Genomic DNA, 21617 nt, shown 5'->3' with positions numbered 1-21617 from the left:
ACAGCACGAAGACGACAGGAGAGCAGCGTTCAGAGTACTGCAGCGTAGAGTACTGCAGTACTCTCAGAGTATTACTGCTGAGCTCCAACATACAGTCACACACTGGACGGCTGTTTGCAGTAAAAGGCTTGGTCTCACTGTTGCTATAAATGTTAACGGGTTAGATATTTTTATAAATATAAAATACATTGTTTGCTTTTTAATTTAATGCTTAAAACGTGAATATGATACATGCACATTTCTCAGGAGGCTCTCCTGAGAAACAGGATAGCCATTAGTGCCTATTTATAAGATTGTTGAGGTCAGTGAAAGGGGGGAGGGGGGGTCCAAGGTCATATATCAGGTTTGATAGATTTAGACAAATTACATTAAGTACAAACATATGTGCTAGCCTGCATATTAAACTACTAGAAATGATTATCTTAGCATTAATCCTGTGCCCCGAAAATACTATTATACATCAATTTACAAGAGGAAAAGCAAAACAGTCACTGACTAAAAATATATTGAGAAGTGAAAGCATGATTCCTGTTTTATGTTTTCACCACACAGAGATATGGGTTAAAAGTTATATATAAATAAAATGTCTTATCGTTATCATGATGATTATTATTATAGATCTAGATATACGCATACGTTTTTGTGTGATACTGCTGACAAGCAGATAAACAGCATACATAGTATCCTCCTTAATGGAGGTTATACTTATGTTGATAAAGTACAAAACACTCCTACTAACACTCCTAAAGACCAATCCAAAATATTCATCTAACTTTAACAATGCTCAAAGACACTTTACATAGGTTTCATCGCATTTAAATAACAGAATGCAAATAGAAGCTAATCATATAACAACAATAACAACAACAAAAGAATCAGAGAAAGCTAATAATAATAATAATAATAATAATAATAATAATAACACTTTTATTTATATAGCAATTCAGAGACACTTCACATAGTTAAAAAAAAACTACAGTAAAAGTAGACGGAAGATTTTCCGGAGCCGATCATCCTGTCATCAGACGATCTTTGTTTCGCAGCAGCAGCCGCGGTGGTGCGCATGCGCGGCTCAGAGCTCCGGTGCACGGAGCGCAGTGAGCGGCTCAGAGTGACCGGACACCGGAGCCGCCGCCGCCGCCGCCGCCTCAGTCCGCCCCGCGAGCCGCCGACCGGAGAACCACCGAGCCCGGGACGGAAGTAACTTTCTGCGCGAGGACACGAGCGCCCGGAGAACCAGCTCCACCGGGAGGAGGAGGAGCCGCGGAGCCTCCCGCTGCTCGACCCGCCGTCGGTGAAGGTAAGCGGGGAAGAGGCGGGGGACGCGCCGCTGTCCCGGCTCGGCTCGGCTCACTTCAGCTCCGCGTTAGAACACCTGACGTGAACTCACCTCCCGCCGGAGAACGAGCAGAATTACCGGTGAAAGTTTTTTTCCTGTTTCTCCTCGTGAGACTCGGGAAGCCCAGGTGACCGTTATCCGAATTAACTTTACATCGTTTTCTGACCAATGGCAGCAGAGCACCTGTCTTCTGTTTCCGGTGGTCACAGGTACAGGTAGGACCACGTGTTATAAACAATACTCGGATAAACAATACTCGGATAAACAATACTCGGATATACAATACTTACATCGTTGACACTTTGGTTTCACGTTATAATTTAGGAAGTCCACTAAATAATTTGTACGACTTACTTGCGTCCTGTCGTCATCACCTTCCTGAGCTGCGTCTACCCGACATTTGTTGGTTAGTCGACAGACGTGTTGTTCGTGCGACGGTTGTTTTTCGCTAACTTTTTTGAATAAAGACGAACTTAGGTTCAGCTTCAGTTGGTTCTGATCCGACACTTTGGTCCTTTCCACACGTGAAAGTCTGAACCGAGCTTCAAGTCTTTGTTTGGTTGTTCACATCCGATCTGGTCAGTTTTGGTTTCACGTTGTGGGGACGTACCTTACGTCCGGTTGTCCTCCCCTTCGTGAGCTGTGTCTTACCTATGCTTCACTTATATTGACATATTAATGCTTGTCTGTCCAATATGTCGGGGCCTGTGAGACGCTGGTGGCCTGTCCAGGGTCTCTCTGGCCTACTATCTTCTGGGATTGGCTGCACCCCCCCCTGTGAGCCTGAAAGGATGAGCAGTATAGATAATGGATGGTGTCACAGACTCCCCCCCACCCCCCCCAAACCAAACTGCTCTGTGGATGACGGGCAGCTAAACGAGGGAAGGTCTTTGTGTTTGGCTCGGCGCTGATCAACCTGCTCCTTCATTTGCATTGTGCCACGTTTTCCTGACCCTGTACGTCCCCAGGTCGGCTTTCAGCCGGGGGCCCGGTGTGCTCGGTAAGCAGAGCGAGCACCGGCCCTGGAGCAGGTGGCTCCTCAGAGCCGGAGGAATGTAAATAGAAACGGTAACCGGAGCCCGACGTTCATGCCCCGGTCGCCTCGGGCCTCGGCTGCAGCTAAGTGTTGACGGGGATGCAGTGGCAGCTCCTGCAAATGAGCCTCAAGTGCGTACGTGACATTTTGTTTTTCAATTAGAGTCGTCCGGCCCTGTGTGTAAGGAATACACTCATGTTTTCTTAGCAGTAAATCCTCAGTGCGGACACTGGCGGGGTGGGGGTGGGACCCGTGTGGGCAGGGTAACGTCGGCTCAGCACAAGCTCAGTGTGGCTCTGCTGAGTTTAAAAACCTGACAAGAGTCCGACCACAACTCAACTCACAGCTGCTGCCGGGCCAAGAACATGTCAAGTGTGGTCGTCAGGCTGTGATACCTCCTCTTCAAACATGCAGGTATATACATGTGTACACGTGAGTAAAGGCAAAGGCGACTAAGTGTACATCGCAGAGAACCACTGACAACTCTATTTGAAGTTTGTCCGGATAAAATGGGGATATAAGTTCAACCCTAGACTGTAAATAAAGATGGACGACACATCTCCACTTCCCACCACTATGCAGAAATGAAGCCAAAATAACGCCGATGATGTTATTTAGAGCCAGAGGCTTGTGATCGTGGTATCGAGGTTCTGCTGATCCACCCGCTTGACCGACTGCGAGTCAGTCTCAGCTGCCAATCACGACGATTTATCCCGTTTCTTTAAATCATCAAGTTACTTCAGATCAGAAACATCCACATTTAGAACTGCCTAAATGACACAAGCCATCTTTTGAGAAAGCAATATTTGAGGTGTACTGTCGCATCCCACGGAGGGCAGGTGTATGACCTATACTGTAGCCAGCCACTAGGGGGCGATCAAGATTAATTAGCTTTACTATTTGGGAGCTGTCATGTTGTCCATTTATGATTTTGACTCAAGACGCAGAGAAAGTCGTTGTTGCTGCTGATTTAGATTTGTTCTTGTTTGTGTTGGGGGGGTGACAGATGTTTTCCAGCTGTGAGAGGTGGAAACAAAGACAGGTGGACAATGAAAACTTAATTTCATCACCACATTATAATCACCTGTATCTGAACGAGGCCCAGTATTGATTTGTAGTATTGATCCGGCGATTAGAAGCTCTAAGGTCATTGTTTAGTGAAGAGTTGCGTCAGCTTCATTGTTGTAACTGTAGATTCAACAATTAGAGCCAAAGTTTTCTGGTCTCTGTCTGAATTTTCATAACTAAACGTGTCAATGTGACGGAAGGAGACTCTCTTCTACCTCCACGTCCGTCCTCCTGCTCAGAAAGACATTGTCCTGTTTCCTGTGCGCTCTCCTCCATGTTTGTTTGTGTTGCTGTCGTGCACATTCCCTGCCTGCATTCGCGTTGTGTTGTAGAACACAAAGATTCATCCAAACAACCAGGAATATTACCAGATATTACCAGATATTACCAGATATTACCAGATATTACAGCATTTTTGCTTGAGTATTTGTTAAAAAGCGATTTGATCGGCTGGTGCCTCTGTTGCTGGTTGTGTAAAATGTAAACTTCTTAATCCACCTGATTCCTGTGGAGAGTTTCAGAATATATAGTGATATGAATTCTGCTTCCGCTGCAGGAATTTGTCATATTTAACGATACAATAACCGGGGTTTTAGTTCCCCATCATCCTGAATGTGTTTTCAGAGACTCTCTGTGCTGAAAAGACAGAAAATATATGGAGAAGCTCTGAAAACACATTTCGCCGTCATGAAAATTGAAGAATAACGACAGGGAATATCCAACACCCTGAGACGCACTCACTTTGTGGAGATGGCTGTGCCGTGATGCTGCTGAGAGTCCAATCAAAAGCACGGCACCGCAGCCGTCACTGCACAGACTGCAGAGCCACGAATCATCCACGGCAGCTGGATCTTCATTTAGAAACAAAACACTGTGATGATGCTCCGGAGCCGCTCGTCACAGCAGACAGGCTCCACTGAAACGCTACGACAACACAACGACACAAGAAGCAGACGCACAAAACCAGACCATTATTATTTAAGACGACCACTGTTGATTCGTCACTGGCTGCAAGGCCAGAGGTGATGATGTTCATCCTCTGGGGACAATGACTGGTGATTGTTTATAGACACCGACAGATTTATCGGTAGGCTGATAAAATCGGCCTTTTACAGACATATTTATATTTTAATATCGGCCGATATTGGATAAACGGATGGATGAATTTCTACCAGCAGCAGCAGTCGGCCACATCACTGCACAATATTAACCCATATGATATTGTACTCACATTATTTATGGATTGGTATTATTTATGGATGACTACATCAGCATATTGTTTACTCATCCTGCTGCCAACTGACCATCGAGCTCCTGCTCCTGCTGCTCCTCTCCAGTGCAACTGAACGGGTGTGTTGAGGTAACACAGTGAAACCTGAGCAGAAGGTTCCCGCTGCCATCAGCTCCATCTTCTCTCGTTTCAGCTCGTCCCAAAGAGCCTAAAGAGCTCAACTCACTCTGCTCCATATAAACCTCAGAAAGCTTCCCTGATGAAGACAGAAGAGAGGGATTGTGATCTGAAGCGTCCATCTCTCTCTGACTTTGCCAGGCTGAAATAAAAACCTCATCATCCGGGGACATGAGAGTCCCAGAGGACGTCTCTTCTCCTGAGCCGTTTGATGTGCTCTGAAAACAGAAAAGCCTGCAGCACTCTGGATGGTTGAATTGCGGTCGCTGCCAGTCGACTGCTTCTGCCAGAACCAGGACTCATTTAGCAAACACAGACAAAACCATGAGCTCAAATGTTACATTGACTGTTTCAGACGCGTTCGGGGAACATGAATTAACACAGAGCACATTTGAATTCTTGTACGCGTGTTCCTCCCTGAACTGTTTGACTAACTTTTCATTTAATTAAAACAAAATACTCCTTAATGGTGTTAAACCGAGTTAATTATAAGAATAAATCCCCAGAGATGGAGGTTCCAACTTGTTTCAAATGTTGATCTCATTTAAAAAGCAGTAAAAAGTAAAAGGATAGTGTTAATATTGAGGGAGGATGTCCCGCACTTATTATTTAGGGCTCCGGACTCCAAACTTTTTCCAATACTACTTCTACTTATCCTCTAAAAATTCTGGAAGCATCAGCACAAAATTCAGGAGCATCACTTCAGTCCACATAAAACATCTTTTATATCTCAACTGTAGGAGCGATAAATGCTTTGGCAATAAACGCAAATAAATAAGTATATGCTGGTTTATTTTAAAGGAAAAATTCAGCGCGTTGCTCCTTCGTGTCAGTTTGGTTCGGTTCGGCTCCAGCTGCTGACAGAGGTTTATCGATCCCTCCTGAGGAGCATCTGTATCTTTCACCAAGATCCAATCAGAGTAGGTAACAGGATTTTGTCAGTCTCTGAAGACCCTTGTCCTCCTCAGAGACTCACTAACAATCCATGGGATCCTCTAAACGGTGATGTCATGTTTCAAAGGAATTACAGGGTCTTAATCTACTTGGCTCAGTTTTAATCTACCTAGTCAGATCTTAATCTACCTGGACGGGGTTTAAACTACTTGGGAGAGTCTTAATCTACCCGATCAGGTCTTAATCTACCTGGACCTACCTGATGTATCTGGACAGGTCACGCAAGTAGAGAGTAGAGAACCTGTCTCATCCCCGTTGTCCTGCTTCACGTGTGTTTCATTTTTTAAGTTTGTGGTTGAGTCAGTGCACACAACAAGATCCTTTCTTTCAAGTATCTCACAAAGTATCTCTCCAAGAACAAGTCTTTACCTCTTTCATCAAGAGATCCCCTGCTGCTCTCTCACCTGGATCGTCCTCGTCAGACCTTTGAGACGGCGGCGGCGGCGGCACAGGAGGGTCTGATTGATCTTTTGAAAGTGAATCAATAGTTTGTTTTATTGCCACCAAACAGCCAAGTGAGAGCGATTGTACTTAACCAACCTCCAGTCGTGAACTGATTAATTCTTTAACTTGCGTTATCCACTTAATAAGTAGGTCTTGGGCGTCTTGAAGATTGATCTTGATATGAGATCACGTCAGATCGCCCACGTCCAAGAACGAACTGAACGAGGCGTTACAACCAACACGCTGAGATGAACGAGGTGGAAACGCTCAGTCATAAAGGAGCTGCGGAGCCGGTGATAATTCTCCGAGTGACCTCGCTCACATTACACATTTCACATGGGTCCATTTGTAATCTAGAAACATTGATTGTTGCAGCTTTAAGAGTCGGCAGCTACAGGCACACAGGGGCAAGAGTTTCTACCGCCTTAATGTTCCCTTTCAATAATAAATGAAGACGTGTTGCAGCTCAGGTCATTTGTTTTGAACTCGGTTTGTGCTGATCCTGCATACACTAAGCACACGGACACACCGTGCAGTCTATTAAGTTTGAGCTTTTACAGCTTCACGTGCTGCTGCCTGATCAGTGCAGCGAGTTATGGATCAAGGTCTGTTTATGATGCTTTTATTGTTCAGTGAAAACGTGTAAAAACATAACATAAAAAAACATTTACTGGAAGATTCAAAGCAGATGAGATTGTCGGGCCGAGGCTCCTGCAGCAGTGACTGAAGAGAGAAAACCATTTGAATGCAATTTTATCGAGAGGAAGACAGGAAATAATAGATCAACAGGAAGATGATCGAGACGTGTTCGTGTTCAGATTGATCATTTGAATTTGTGTTATTACTGCGTTAACACACAGGAGGATGAGCATCATATTTCTCTTTTAACATTTCTGTTTAAACCTAGAGTCGGTGCATCTCAGAAACTCTTTAGTTTCTCCCACAGGCTGTTTTCCCTCGTCATTCCCCGCGGGGGACGATCGGGTCCGCGCGATTGTTGTCGGTGCAGAAAAACGAATTTCTGCACCGGGCGCCGTCGCTTCCCTTGAGATCTCCAGACACGTCTTTCAAGTACTGCTCGGCTCGTGGACGACGAGCGCAGCATGTTCGAGGCCACGGAGAAGCAGAACACTTTGCCAGCACTTTCACAGAAACTGAAATGTTCACATGTGGCGTTTCAGCTGTGGCGGCATGAAAGGACGTCGTCACATCCTCCCCTGAGCAGACACATTCAGCCGCCTCCCCCAGGTGACGGGTTTCAGGGTTCGACGGATATTTCGAGTCAAATGTTGTGCGCTGTCAATTTCTTCCTGAAACACAACATGATGAAACTTGCTCTGAACTCTCCTCGACACGCGTTTCACTTTTATCATCTCCCTGCTCAGCAACATGCACATGTCAATGTGTCAGGGTTGTTTCTCACTGATGAGCAGATTGTCGGGACTCTAACTTAAAGAGCAGCGCTCCTGAGGAGAATCTGACTGCCCTGATGTCAGTGGTGAGTTTTAGCTTCGCACTATTTCAGATAAAACACAAGACAATACACTTTTTTAAAGTTTTATACCAGCATGGGGTGATTTAGACACAATTTTATTTTGTAATTATTGCTATGGATTGCCCCCCTCGACCTCCACACTGACACGTTTTAGTTTTAAAACTGTTGCTACGGTTACACCCGACATCCACACCAACCCCAACTCTGATCTGATATTTGCGTTTGATAATTGTTGATTTTAATATCAACACGCTGCAACAACAGCTGTAAACTACTTCATTTGACAGCTTATTTTTCACCAGCTCCCGGATCCAAACGCTGGAAGCCTTCGAAACTATAATCATTATAAGCTTAAATTATTGATGGGACATGAATGAAAGTTTAATTAGAGAATACGACACGTGAAATTGAAGTGACACAATCAGCTGGAGGGAAGATGAATCACTCTGTGAGCTGCTGGAATTACAAGAAACACTGAGGCCACTTATGGTCTGCTTTCTTTTTTCCCCCGATACTTGAATCAGCTCTGAAACTGATAATTAGGGACAGGTCATAGAAATCAGTCCTCTGAATAGGTTTGATCTTTTTTCATCAGTATCACTTCGTCCTTCCACCAAGTTTCATCCTGTTGAGTAGTTTTAGCGTAATCCTGCTGACGAACGAGTCCACCGGGGTGAAAACATAACCTCCAAAGCAGAGGTCATAAGGAAGGTGGATGTTTCATATAAATGGCCAAAAGAAAAGGTGAGATTTGACACATTTTCATTTTCTCATGGTGAATATTGTTCACATATCTCAACCCTCGTGTGAGAATTGATTGTTTTCCGCTCTTGGTCCCGAATGGATTTAATTCCAGCTCTTTACTACGCATCACACGGTCATAAATTCTGCGTCGTATCTCCCGTCGGCTGCTGTGAAGAAGATTTGCCTCGTCCTCTGGCTTCTGTCTTCCATCTTCTGCCTTGTTGAGTCACGTCATCAAAATGACTTGTTGTCGGTGAGCGGTGGGATATAAACAATGTAGAAAGTCAACAGTGAGGGGCGAGGGGGGACGGTTGCTTTAAGCACCAGCAGGATTACTGGGAAGCTGCATGTGAGCTGTGAGTGTGATGAGGTGGAGTTCAGGAAGAGCTGCACTAATGAAATCCATTAGCAGACTGGGCAAAAAATAATCCTGCGGCTTCACCTGAGCTCAGTGGAGTCGGTGAATTGCGTCATGACAACACAAAAGCTGCCCGGGGTCGGAGCTGACGAGATAAAAGCGTGACCGTCTTTGTTCCGGTGGCTCAGTCGCAGCATCTTCCATCCGCACGCAGCTGCGTCTGAAAACACTGTGCACTCCTCAACAGGTTCGCTCGTCAACGTGAGGGAGTGAGAGCAGGACAAGGAAACGCTGAACGATCAATGTGCGGCGCAAAGCTCCACAATGAAATAAGACTGTGCCCATTGGAAACAGCAAAAAAGAAAATCAGTATGTTTTGGCCGTTGTTGATCTTGTTTTTGGCGGCGACAACTTAATCAATGTGTGGGAAAATTGATAGTGTTGAAAGTAGGGTTGCCACGGTAGTTTGTCTAATCGGTGATTCGCTGTGTTCAAGCACAAGCGGATTACTTGATGTTCCCATCGGCCCTTTTATAAAACTCATTTGGTTCATTTTTTTGCGTATCAGTGGTCATGTTCAGTTCATCAGAGGAGGATTTGGTGTCAAACATCATCTGCTTTGTGACAAGTTATTTTCTTCAGGGCAGTTCAATCGAGAGACGTCGTGTCGACTCGTGAACGTTGAACTTCGGGGGGTTTGTGTGTGTCCACTGACGACATCAACGCTTTTTAAGATGAGTCCATTGTGTTAGTGAAGTGAAAGGAGCTCAGAAAGCTCGTTGAGCCATTCGTAGCTTTACTTCCAATAAACACATCATCTTAGCTGATGTGTTTTTCGTGGTTTTCGACGCCGCATTTGGATTCTTCCGCTGAATTTTCTCTTATAGTCGAAAACATCATAAACGAAATGTGAAAGCAACAAACAGGGCTTTGAACTGGATATATAGGCACAGCAGGTTGAGGCTTCTGGAGTGCCCCCTGGTGGCTGGCTGCAGTATAAGTCATGAACCCCGCCTCCTCCATGTAAGTGGATGGGGCAAGGCACGAAAATAAAAGGTAAAAGTACACATTTTTATCAAAGTTGGTTTGTATAATTTTAGGTAGTTCTCATCTCTTATGTTTTTGATAGGCTGGGTTGAATTAGGTGTTTGATGATTTTAGAAAATGGGGTGAAACATCATCATGGACAACTGAGACCATTAACCCACATATGATTGTGTTGAATCTTCCTCATCCTGTCAAAGAACAGAACTGCAAGTTAAAAGTTCTTCTCACCCAGGGGAGCTTTATCATTATTTCCACGTTTTGATGCCAAATCCTTTGCAAAGTTTAAAACGCCAGGTTGGCATCAACATTTATTTTAGAGTAGACGGGACCCAGAGTTGGGAGAATGAATATTTTATAGCGAGTCAGCTTCCAATCATCCATATTTCAGAAGTTAAAGACAGAAGCTGCCTGTGAAACCACAGCGAGTGCAGGCTGCCGCCTCTGTGGGTCTTGCTGCTCCGAACTTTGAACGTGGGTTTAGAGGAGCAGCTCCCAGCGTCGGTTGATAGCTCAGGTGAGGCGGCAGCAGGTTTGCCGGAGAACTGCGAGGTGAAACGTCTGGTGCTGGGATAGCTCTCTCCCTGGCTGCAGATTGTATTGAGGTGAATGCGTGTGTTGAATTGGCCTCGGCCCATGAAAGCTGCTTGGACTAATGCCCGATACTACGCCCCTGGATATAATAATTAGCTTCCTACAGTGGGACTTCTTCAGGGTTCACACAGGGCTACCAGGCAAGTCTGGGAAAGGAATTTCATTCTCTCCCCGTCTTGAAAAATGCATGAAACTGTCCAAAAAGTCCAATGTGAGATAGTAAAAAAAAAGATAAACTGAATAGGAATAAGGTAAAATCATATTTTAAAATAACAAATACTGTGTCCTCCTTCTCAATAGGGCCACTTCTCTACTATCACACCTATATGTATTGCAATTTTTCCAGCATTGCTATTTTAATCGACATTACGATTTATTGTGATTATTGTTCACTTTCTGCCGTTCTCCTCCTCAAATGTCTCGTAGAAATGAAAACCTCCGACGCTGTAACAAGCAGCAGGTCTTCACCCACTCAGGGATTTACCCCAAATCTAAAACCCTCCACCTGTCGCAGAGCCGTCGTCTGAAAATGGAAACGTGTTGGGCCCGGTTCGGTCGACTCTGAGCTCCCTGTCTGCTGAGCCCTGAGTGGTCCGTCGTGCTCGACCACATGATGCCTCCATTACCTGGCTGAGAGACTGACACTGTCCTCATGTCACACACGTACACCACCTGCTGCTTGTACACACCGCGGGCGACTCGCCTCACGTGTCGCTCCGTGCTGATTGGCTGTGGCAAGTGCAAGAAGCTGAAATTGCTTCCAGGAGGTGATCTGCAGCTGCACAGATATTAAAGCCTCCTCGCTGCCTCCTTGGTTGTTAAGTCCGTGAGTGAGATTTCCTGATCGTCCCCATTGGAGGTTTTATTATTGTATTTATTATCAGCCGCATTAGCCTGAAACAGCCGACGGCACATTGATAATACAGGTGAACCTTCTGCAGCTGGTGAAGTGAAGTGAACAGACGTCTGTTTCATGTTCTGTTTGTTTTTACAGGGACAACGTGAAACCAACAAATAAGTAACTGGATCAATTTAGAACACAAACCCTAAAAAAAAAACGTATTTGTTGGCTGGACGGGCAACGGTTCAAATGTTGAATGTAAATTTACCGTATTTATAAGAGCTTCTCTAGTCCTATCAATGTGCTCTACACTACAAGTTACATTCACACATTCACACACACACATTCATTTAGTGCTTCTATACACTTCCTCTATCACACATTATTCACACACTGACGCAACAACCATTCGGTTCCCTTCAGGCATGCGGACGGGAGGAGGTTGTAGTTGAGATAAAGTTAAACAGGAGAGGACTTGATGGACTGGGACTTTCTCACCGTCGGCCAACATCCGCACTTTATACAACACCGACACACGCTTGTAAACAGAAACACGCCCACTCGCGTGGAAGTTTAAACTTAATCTGCTGCGTATATCAAACTTTCCAGGGCAGAGCTGAAAGTGCTTCACTAACAATATAAGGACAATAAAGAGGATAGTACGGCAAGCAATAAAAATGCAAGGCAAGCTGGTTTGTGTTTGTGTGGGACTGGAATAATTTAGCAGGTGTGAAGGAAGCAGCAGCGCACTCAGCTCTCTGCTCTCGCTCTTAGTTTTCCGGGCAGAGATCCTCCTGTGAGTGGAGACTCGGGCGGGTTCACGGGAGAGACGCAGCGGCCGCGGGTCACAACTCACAGATGGACTCCATTTTAATTTATTTCTGTTCAAGTCTTTGCCTTTAATTCACCGGCTGACTGGGAGAGTTGGGGTTTTACATTTATATTTGATTAGTTTACCTTTAAGCCTCACAGCAGGGTGCGGTTCGAAATGTGACACCAGCGGATCACTTGTCTTGTTCCTGTATAAACATGAAAGTGTCGTCCCGCGGTGATGTCACTCATCGGTTTGTGAGCTGCGTTTTTGAAGCCTCGAGTTTTGCATTTTGTCCAGCGCCATCTTGTTTCCTTTGAATCCTTAAGTAACCGTGTTTGGAAGAGTAGGGGGTGGAGCCTGGGAGAGCTCGTGGAAACTACACGCCCACCTACACCTGCCACCTGCACTCATTGAACAGTACTAGCTGTCAATCACACTGTATCCACGCCCCCAATGCACACTGTGCTATATCATCTATTTGACTCAAAATGGGCCATCATTTATTCATCAGTGAGTGTGAACATGAACGTGTCCTGGTACCTAACGACTTTATAACCAAACAAATAGTTCGCATTGTGTCATAAGAGCCTGTAAATCCTTTCTATTCACACTTGATGTCGTTCCTGTGCCAAATATTTCTGTCACCATTTTTCTGGCTCCGCACGAACGACCACATCCTCATTTTTTAATCCCGCCGACAAAGCTGTAAATTGACTCAGCTGTTTGCTTTTTTTCCAACGGGGGAAAAAGCTGTAATTTAGCACAACAACGTTTTTGAAAAGACTGAAACATCTGTGGAGAACATGAAACCATGCACCACTTCAGTGACCGGCCGATAGACAATGCAGTGAATGGTTTCCAACTTCCTTTTATCTCCAGAAAACTAACTCAAACTGAAGCCACCGGGGTTTTAGCTTTAAACTGATTTCCTAATTTTAGATCTCACAACAAAGCATTACATGGTATTCCACAGGCTCTCCCACACACACACACAAATGCGCACACACACACACGCACAAACACACACACACTCTGCTGCTGCTTTTAGCACCAGACAGGGACGAGAGTGTTGTGCTTACTTGAATGTTTTCGGGGCCGCAGCACAGCACTGATCCATTAATGCATTAATAAAAGAACTAATCCTCCACTGAAAAAATAAAAAAAGCTGCTGTTTCATAACAAAGCAGCTGCGTTGTCTCGGCCCTCTGCGTGGGCGTCGCTCAGCTTGGTTTTATAAACTCGCCTCGGGGCCCGCCCAAACCTTTACCTCCGCCGCAGCCGGAGGCCCCCCCGACTGCAGGTGAATGCAGATCGGCGGCTCGGTCTGATGGTTCACCAGGCGGCGGCGGCGGAGGAGCCCTGGCACAGAACCATCACCGGGTGGAATCGTGCCACGCGGCGCCAGCCAAAAGCTTTATGTTGAGATTTGGCAGTTTGTCTCTCGTCCTCCTCTCCCACAGAAGTGTTTGTTTACGAAAACCAAAAAGATTAAAATAATTCAATTATACACTTTTTCTATTTCCTGCTTTAAACCCTCTGTGCCTCAGTGGGCGCCGCTTGAATCTTAATTTGCTGCCTCTGTCGAGTCAGAACACACGTTACACAACTCACTCTCACTCCTTTTAAATCCACAAATCATAAAAGATGCTTGTCATGACGTCGGATCTTGTTGGGTGCTGCATGTTGGATTATCCCGGGGTCTAAACTTTCATTCACTTTAATTCATTCAAATAGTGAGGTCTTAACCATAAACCCTATCCCCTCTGGATCTATCGAATCTAACTGTGGTTTCATTGAGGGACTGTTGGGCCTTGGCGGAGGTGTCCACTCTTCAGCTCTTCTCGTGAAATTGCAAAACCGGATTCGTTGCCCTTATTTCCCGGCTCTGGCTGCTTCACCTGCGATTCACCTGCGACCTCTGATCTGGTTTCTCATCTAAAGCCGAACATGGAGAAAATCCGCAGCTGCCTGAGACTCGGGGTAACCGCTTCTTACTGAAGACTGTCAGCTCTCCTCAGCAGGAACCAGCGAGACCAGAGTGTTAATTAGAATTCTGACGTATTTTTGATTATATTTCACACGTTATTTTCACTTACATCGACCATGTGGGCTTTTCTCCCTCAAGAAAATTCACATCTTCCTGTCACACGTTGTGACTCTCCTCTGTGGTTGTAATTTAATTCGACACCTCTTCGTCTGCTCTTTCTTTTATCCGGTTGACACAGCACTGACCCCTTGACCTTTTTTTTTTTTTTTTCTAATGCTGCTTGACTTGCAAATGATGTAAGAACTTAAGCTTCGGTTTTCATCTTTAGATAGTCGCTGGAATATATAGAATTAAATGTACAGTAGAATTCACTATTATTTGGCTTTCTAGCTTCAGACAGATGAGCTCAGTCCTGGCTCAGGTTGATCATCGTTTCCTCCTCGTCTCCTGCTCACGATGGGGCTTTCAAATCTGAGCATATCGGGAGATTACTTTGGTATTTATAAGGTAAACAACGTCTCTTTAAGCAGCTGCCTTCCTGCCAGCTGTGACTCGCTTGTATCACGTTTGCAGTCGGTTTTATTGGCTCTGCAGCAGAGTCGGACATCTCCCGGCTCTGTAGCAGGAGATCGCAGAGAATTTGTGCAGCCGATGAAATATGTTCTCAGCTGTGAGGAGTCGTAATGTTCAGGGTTACAGTCCCTGCGACAGAAATGCATCACAACCTGGCTCTGCAGTGCCGGTGTGAACGAGCACACAGGCGGCCGGTGAAAAGCGAGAGAGAGAGAACAGGCCATTGAGGCCATTGAGGCTCAGGACAAACAATGGTCCTGGAACTATTGAAAGATGTAGATCAGATGATCCGAGACGACAAACCTGCAGTGTCCCCCCCCAAGAGTTGTGAGTTTGAGCTCCACAATTTTTGGGAAACGCTGCTGGAGCAGTTAGTTTCATCTGCTAATGTAAAGAAGATGTCACTACCTGGAAGAATATCAACTCACATGCTACCCGATTTGAAAGTGTTGATCTGACTCATTCCTTTTCAATGTTTTTTTTAGATTGAGTTATTGAGTATTTGCGCTTTTCACACCTAATTCCTCTGCTCAGACACATTCATGTCTGCAGACCAGGTAGATGCAGCCCCTTGTAGGTGAGGACGACACGACGTACATGTCGTACAGAATTCTTTAGTGCACTCCCTAAATGACAATGTGAAATCAAAGCTAACCAGGTCAAATGTGAACAGTGTGACCTTTTGTGACCTTTTATGACCTTTGTTCAGACTCTCAGGTGTGAAAAACGTCCAGAGTTTCATTTCAAAACACAAAAAGTTAGAAAATGTTAGATCCCTGCAGTTGGATTATTATCAGAGTGTTGTTGTCAGATCAAATGTTTGTCAGACAAACCTTTGTATGTTGTTCCACTTCCCCTCCATGCCCTGTACAAGCCCACAGGACTGCAGAGAACATTATTTGAAGTCTTGTGTGCACATAAAAGCTCGGTCGTAAAAAGTTCCCCACAGTGAAAACGAGCAAAAATAAACACGGCCCTAAAATAAAAAAACCCTCCCTGGGTTCATCTAACCTTCGTCAAAATGGAGGATGGGCACGGCAGCGGCTGGAGGTGGCATTAGGGAGAGAGCACCTGAAGAGGAGGTGGTTTGGAGCAGAATGCCGCAGCCATTTGTGAGATGATTACTGTTCGGGCTGCATCACAGCAGCTGGAGTGGCTGCAGATTCAGTCTGACCTTTGCTTCTGCTCGTGTTACAGTCCCACTGGAAATGGAACAAATGGACATTTTGTACCTTGATGCAAACAACAATCGAGTTTGTCGGAGTAAATTTTTGTACATCTGAGTTTTGCTTTGTTTACCTGAAAGCATCACTCTCTGTTTCAACACAGACTCCTCCATGCGTCGGCCTCCAGCCCGCTGCGCTCCTCACTGCTCCTGCAGAGGTTTGCTTCCTTTCAAGGATTCATTCTGCAGAACACGATCTCCAACAGCAATGGGATAAAGTTACAAAAAATCTATAAATGCAAAAGAAAATGTTAAGAACACCCATTTCACGTATTATCATATAAAATACATCGAGTAAATGTACTTTATTAAATATTCATTACAATGTAGATTGAATGGAACCTGAGTTTGCACAGTGCAGCTGTGTCGGAGCAGATTCAATTATAAAACATATAATTTATTATGTGTCCTCAAGGTGGCGCAATGATTATGACTGAATATTGTCCATAGACTGTAAAGACAGACGAAATCGACACCTACGATGCTAAATATTGAAACACTCAGGTTAGGATGTCACGGTCGTGTTGGCATCGGTGTCGAAAAGATTCAGTTGAATTAAATATCTCCTCATCTCATTTGAGATCCGTCCCCGGGGGTTGACGCTCATCCCACCTCGCTCCGCTTCACAGGGAGTTTGTTCCTGTCTCGGTCCACTTCAGTTATAAATAACCAGCCCACTGTTGTTCTCACGTCGTGTTCGAGCACAACGAGCTCTGATGAACCTCGTCTCACGTCTTTGGGCTGGAGTTTAGTGAAGCTAATTGTTGTTTTTCCTTCTCGCTGAAGATCTGAGGTTGGATTGTTTCCTTTTCAGTAATCGTCTCATAATGTGGGCGTTGTTAAGCCCTTTGAGACCAACTGTGATTAGAGCCTATGCAAATAAACTTAACTCCTAGCGAGTAAATGCACCCAGTGTTTGTATCCTTCACGTCGTTTCTGCAAAGCGTGTGTAGGTCTGTTTTTATTTTGGAGGGAACATAAAGGCTTCTTGTTTCTGTGTTCTCACTTTCTTTCAGTTTTTGTATCGGGATCGTCTCTTTGTCACATGCTGAGCTCACCATCTGCCACTGCTGCAGCACCGTCAACGTCCTCAGAAAGTCATTGCTGTATTCTTAATTATCTTCGTTTAATCACCTCCCCTCTTCAGGGAGATGGAAGGTTATTATAAAACGAGCCCACATGGGGGATTTATTAAAACTGCAGTGGAATATTGTGCAGCGGTGCACAGAGAGGAGGATGGCACTGTAGGTGCTGTTGTCCTTGTACCATGTGCTCCAGTTAATTAAGTGCTTTTTGTGCTTTTCTTTGCTGAAATGGTCGGTGAATTCCTTCAGTCTGCTCTCTGCTCTTAAGTGTTATGAATACCTTTCTTTTTCAGCTCTTTTCCCCTGGTTTCATTGTGTATCGATTGCTCTTTGCACTCGAGTTCATGTCCAGACACTGTTAGATTGTATGTTGGTGATAAAGGTCAAATCTTTGTGGCGTTTCATCCCTCTTCCTCTTCTCACATTAGAGCGGAGATGCAGCAGAACTGTGTGGAGACGACGTATCCTCAAACTGAATCCGGCGGCAGAAGCCGTCTCTCTCTCCGGGTGTGAGATGGAGGCTCGTTAGCATTCTCCTGCTGCAGTCCTCGTCTCCCAACACGTAGCAACATCCTCCATTATTGAGCACTTGTAAACGCTTTGAAGTTCTGCTGTTCGGGGGGGGGTTTGTTCCAAAACCGCGTCGAAGCGGGAGCGTGCGGCTCTGAAAGGCAGACATCTCAGCAGCTGGCCCAGTAATTGTTGTGTCACATTGATCAACATCCTCTCTGCTGATATTTCTCTTCAAACAGTTTCACTCACGCTGTTTATTTAGCTGCACGGTTGAAAGGATTCTGCAAACAGAGCGGATAGGACGTAACGGGGAGTAAAGACGGAGCCGTGGCAGCGAGCGCCGTCGGCCCGCTCGGCTCCGTCATTGAAAACCAGGTCAAGGTGACGGGGAGTCTAATTGACGCTCGGCTCGACCCCGCCGAGTCCCCTGGGATGTTTTACAGCTGCACTGCTCGCACTCGCTCCTTCAGCCACACGGCTACACCGCGGGCTCACGTCTCATTAGCATCTGACTGTGTGGTGCAGAACTGCAGCTTCATGGGATGCGTTTAACGGTGAGAATAGATTCCGAGTAATTACACGAATGTGTTGGTGTGAGCCCAGACGACATGAAAACCATTTTACAGCAGGCATTGACCCAAAGTGGTTATTTATTTTAATCATAATAAATGTTTGGGAATTTCCCAGCATCTGTACAGTGAAAACCATCATCTCAAAACAGAAGAACACGACCTCTGGTCTTCAGGTGGCCGAGTGACTTACCCAGCCCAGCTGCACTAAATCACACACACTCATAGATATCAGTCCTCTAAATATGTCCGATGTTTTATTTTTTTATCAGGATCCATGAATTATTCTCTAGGACATTTTGAAAGACGTTTCACGATGTTAAAGAAAGACATCCACGCCCCAAATCGAACAATGGACGGACAGCGGGTGAAAACACAACCTCCACGACGTTGTTAAAAGATTGAGACAAACTCTTCTGCAGCCACAACCTCATGAAGTCTGGAATGTTTTACTTTGTATTTTAACGTCTTGTCTCGTCGCCGAGCAAAGACGTTAAAATGTCCTGTGATTAATGTTTGTGATTCATGAAGCACGGGGGGGGCGGTTTACAAGTTCTGACATTTGTACGATCATCTCAGTCTGGGTGGTGCAGCCCCAAATTTTCAGCATTTAGTCGATGTGTGTTCAGAGCGGCTTAGAATAAGCTTTAAATCCTGGATCGCCCACATTATGAGCAACAAATGGTACAAATACAAAGGTCAGATCTGTACCAGCAGCAGTAGAGTGAATAGTCGAAGTTTAAAACAAATTCCCTCACGTTCAATTTTGTATCTTGTCGTTTTTTTGTACTTCCTCTTCCAGTGAGACCGACCAAGAGGCCTCGTCAGGAGACGTCTGACTGCATGAAGAGGCCGAGCGCCGGGACCCTGGTCCTCACCTAGACCTCCGCCCCCCCCCCCCACTGCCTGGACATGGTGAGCCTCCTGTTCCTGTCTGCATGTCGTGCGTCTTTAGCCTTTTACTAAATACACTGAGACGTATTTGGTGACTGATCAGGTGACGTTTGCCATGTTCACAGTCAGGAAGAGTTTGATTTCAGGAAATCTGGTGGAAAGTGGAGTGAACTTAACCAAACGAGTCTTGATATACGTGGATCCAACCTCAAGAGAAAGTGGAGTTTTAATTGTGTTCAGTCGTCAGCGCCTCCTGTTTATCAAGGAACACACAACAATGAGCCTGACTAGTTTGTAAGTCTTTGTCTGTGTGATGGTTCTTCAGATGCTGCGGGTGTTGTAATTAGAATGTATGGTACAAGACCCAGTTTGACTTTCCAGTGTGAAATATTTACCAGATTACTGACATCTCAGCCGACAACATGACCAGAAACCCCCTTTGTCTTCACCTTTCTAAAAAAAAAAAAACAGCACTTCCCAGTGGCAGCACAGCGCAACTGCCGTTCTGTAGCGGGAAAGAAGAAGTGATTAAAAAATTGCAGTTTTATGTGGGTGAAACGAATGCTCTTTAAAGATTGGGACATGGATTCGTGTACTTGCTGACGTCTGACCCAAGCATCGAAACATCGACCCCTCATAGAGGCTCCGATCCACTTTAACACCGATCTTCACGTTTGTCTGACAGTTGTAGGAATCGGGAGAAAACCCACGAGAGCATGTAAACTTGTCATCTCTCCTCGTAAACTCCCAGTGAAGATCAGTGATCACACTCCACCCTCCATGTATATATAATGATTTGTGTTATTCACAGGATTCTGGACGGATCAATATTTTTTTGGGGGGAAGAATTTGTGAAGAAAGTAATGTTTTTTTTTAGAATCTCATTTCAGAGTCTCTTTCTGGGCCGTTTCTCTGGCGACGGCTCAGAAGCTTAGTTCCCCTCATATACAGTAAACCACGCTGGTTCTTATTTCTGATGTGTGTGTGTCAGATGGAAGTCGATGGCATCTTCTGACAAACCCTGCAATGCAATTCATTAAAGCAGTGGATGTCATTATGGTCTAATTGCGGTGCTACTCGGAGCTCCCAGCTGTCTTGTGGTGGGCAAATTAAAGGAAGGAGCCTGATGCGGAGCTGGGCCGGGATCCAGAATCGGTGTCGATGCCATGAAAGTCTTAATCTTTCATTTAGATCTCGTTAATGTTCGTGTGTAGCCGGCGTTCGTGTGCTATGGCTGTTATTGACGCTGCCCACACTTGCCACTACACGGCCTCGAATGCCCCCGGCAGTTCGGCGAGAGATTAGCTAGGTCGTGATGGATGACCCTCGCAACTCCAGCAACAAGCCCCAGAGACTCGTGGCCATGAATTATTAAAGCACCGTCATAAATAACTCACCGTAATGAGGGGTGCTCACACGCTGCAGGCGGGAGAGAGGGAGGAGCGGAGAGGAAAAGGGGGAAAGGAGAGTTGAAGAGGAAGGGATGATTGAGAGAGATGGCAGCTTGACCTTGGACTGGTAGAGCGGCGTGATGCTCGACCGGCCGACTGATGCACTCAGGCTTGTAAAACAGAGCAAAGAGCTAATTTTGCACATCAGTCAATTTTTGTCCCCCTCTCCTGTCAGTGAGTTGGGCTCTATCTTTAAGTGCATGTCATCAATGTTTATATTAAGTAACGGCGGCAGTATTTAGGCCACGCACACACACCGGCAGCAGCACGGGGCGGCTTCAGGTGTCGCTGCCATCATGCAGACAGTCTCTCGTTGAGGAAGACAACACCAGGGTCGCGTTCAGCTCAGACAAATCATACAGCAAAACATTTGTTAAACACCTTGTTGTCTTACACAAGCGCTGCAACTATGGCAGCTGAGAAGGTCATTCGAGGCGTTCTTGTAGAAGAAATCTCTGAGGTAGATGACGTGTGCTTTTGGCTGTCTGGAATATCTGCTTCTAACATTTTCAGTTGATGTGAACATCAGGCAGCAGCTGCCGCATCTGTCAAGATCTAAAGAATCCACTGTATCACTGCCTTTTTCAATACGGCAGGTTTATATAAGTATGACGCTACTGATTGGACATCACCCCTGACACACCCAACGTACCGTTCAGCTGTTGACGCCGCTGAGGAGCAAACATGATGTTCAACACGGAAGCGGCAGCAAAATGGTTGCACGTCATTGCACGCTCATTTTCGGGGTCACTGAAAACCTCAGAAGTTTTCGAAGAGTTGTGTAAATGGATGTCAAACGGGAGCCATCGGAGCTCGATCTTTTTAAAATGTTTAAATATGTAGAGCAGCACTTGGAGATGCCTCGTCCTCCATCACACCTCCGCCCGGGCTCCTCCACAAAACCTAACAGCTCTGTCATCTTTGAGAAATCCTGCTGACAACAGACAATTGTGATGAAAACATAACCTTGGTCAGTAGAGCACAGACCGAATCAGATGTAAAGACGAGAACAGCAACATAAAATCAGCCGTCGTGGAACAACACCACATCAGTCGACCTCTGCGGGAGGATTTCATTAGAGACTTTGGTTTCCCTTGTTTGTTGACGAGCCGACTGCATCACTGTCGTCACTAAACCCTCCGATGTTTTAACTCTCCTTGTTGTATTTGAGGAAACCCCGA

At 45.5% G+C, this 21617-nt stretch overlaps 1 protein-coding gene across 3 annotated transcripts in view; it reads left to right on the top strand.

The window, feature by feature from the left end:
- Window positions 1-1060: 1060 nt before the first annotated feature.
- LOC118114600 (spermatid perinuclear RNA-binding protein-like) overlaps window positions 1061-21617 on the top strand; it is a 43799-nt gene continuing 23242 nt past the window's right edge. For 2 of the 3 annotated variants that reach the window (XR_007032936.1, XM_047341084.1), the window contains exons 1-2: window positions 1062-1300; window positions 18894-19006. Coding sequence is in view for 2 of the 3 variants with exons in the window: in XM_047341084.1 (XP_047197040.1) it covers window positions 19004-19006 (3 nt within the window). In the remaining variant the exon portion in view is untranslated. Of the gene's footprint in view, window positions 1301-18893; window positions 19007-21617 lie in introns of all 3 variants that reach the window. The other variant, XM_035165130.2, reaches the window with a different exon arrangement.

The sequence above is a fragment of the Hippoglossus stenolepis genome, chromosome 9 (genome assembly GCF_022539355.2).
Source record: "Hippoglossus stenolepis isolate QCI-W04-F060 chromosome 9, HSTE1.2, whole genome shotgun sequence".
NCBI lineage: Eukaryota > Metazoa > Chordata > Actinopteri > Pleuronectiformes > Pleuronectidae > Hippoglossus > Hippoglossus stenolepis.
The sequence above is the reverse complement of the archived record's forward strand: the minus strand, read 5'-3'. Positions and strand labels throughout refer to the sequence as shown.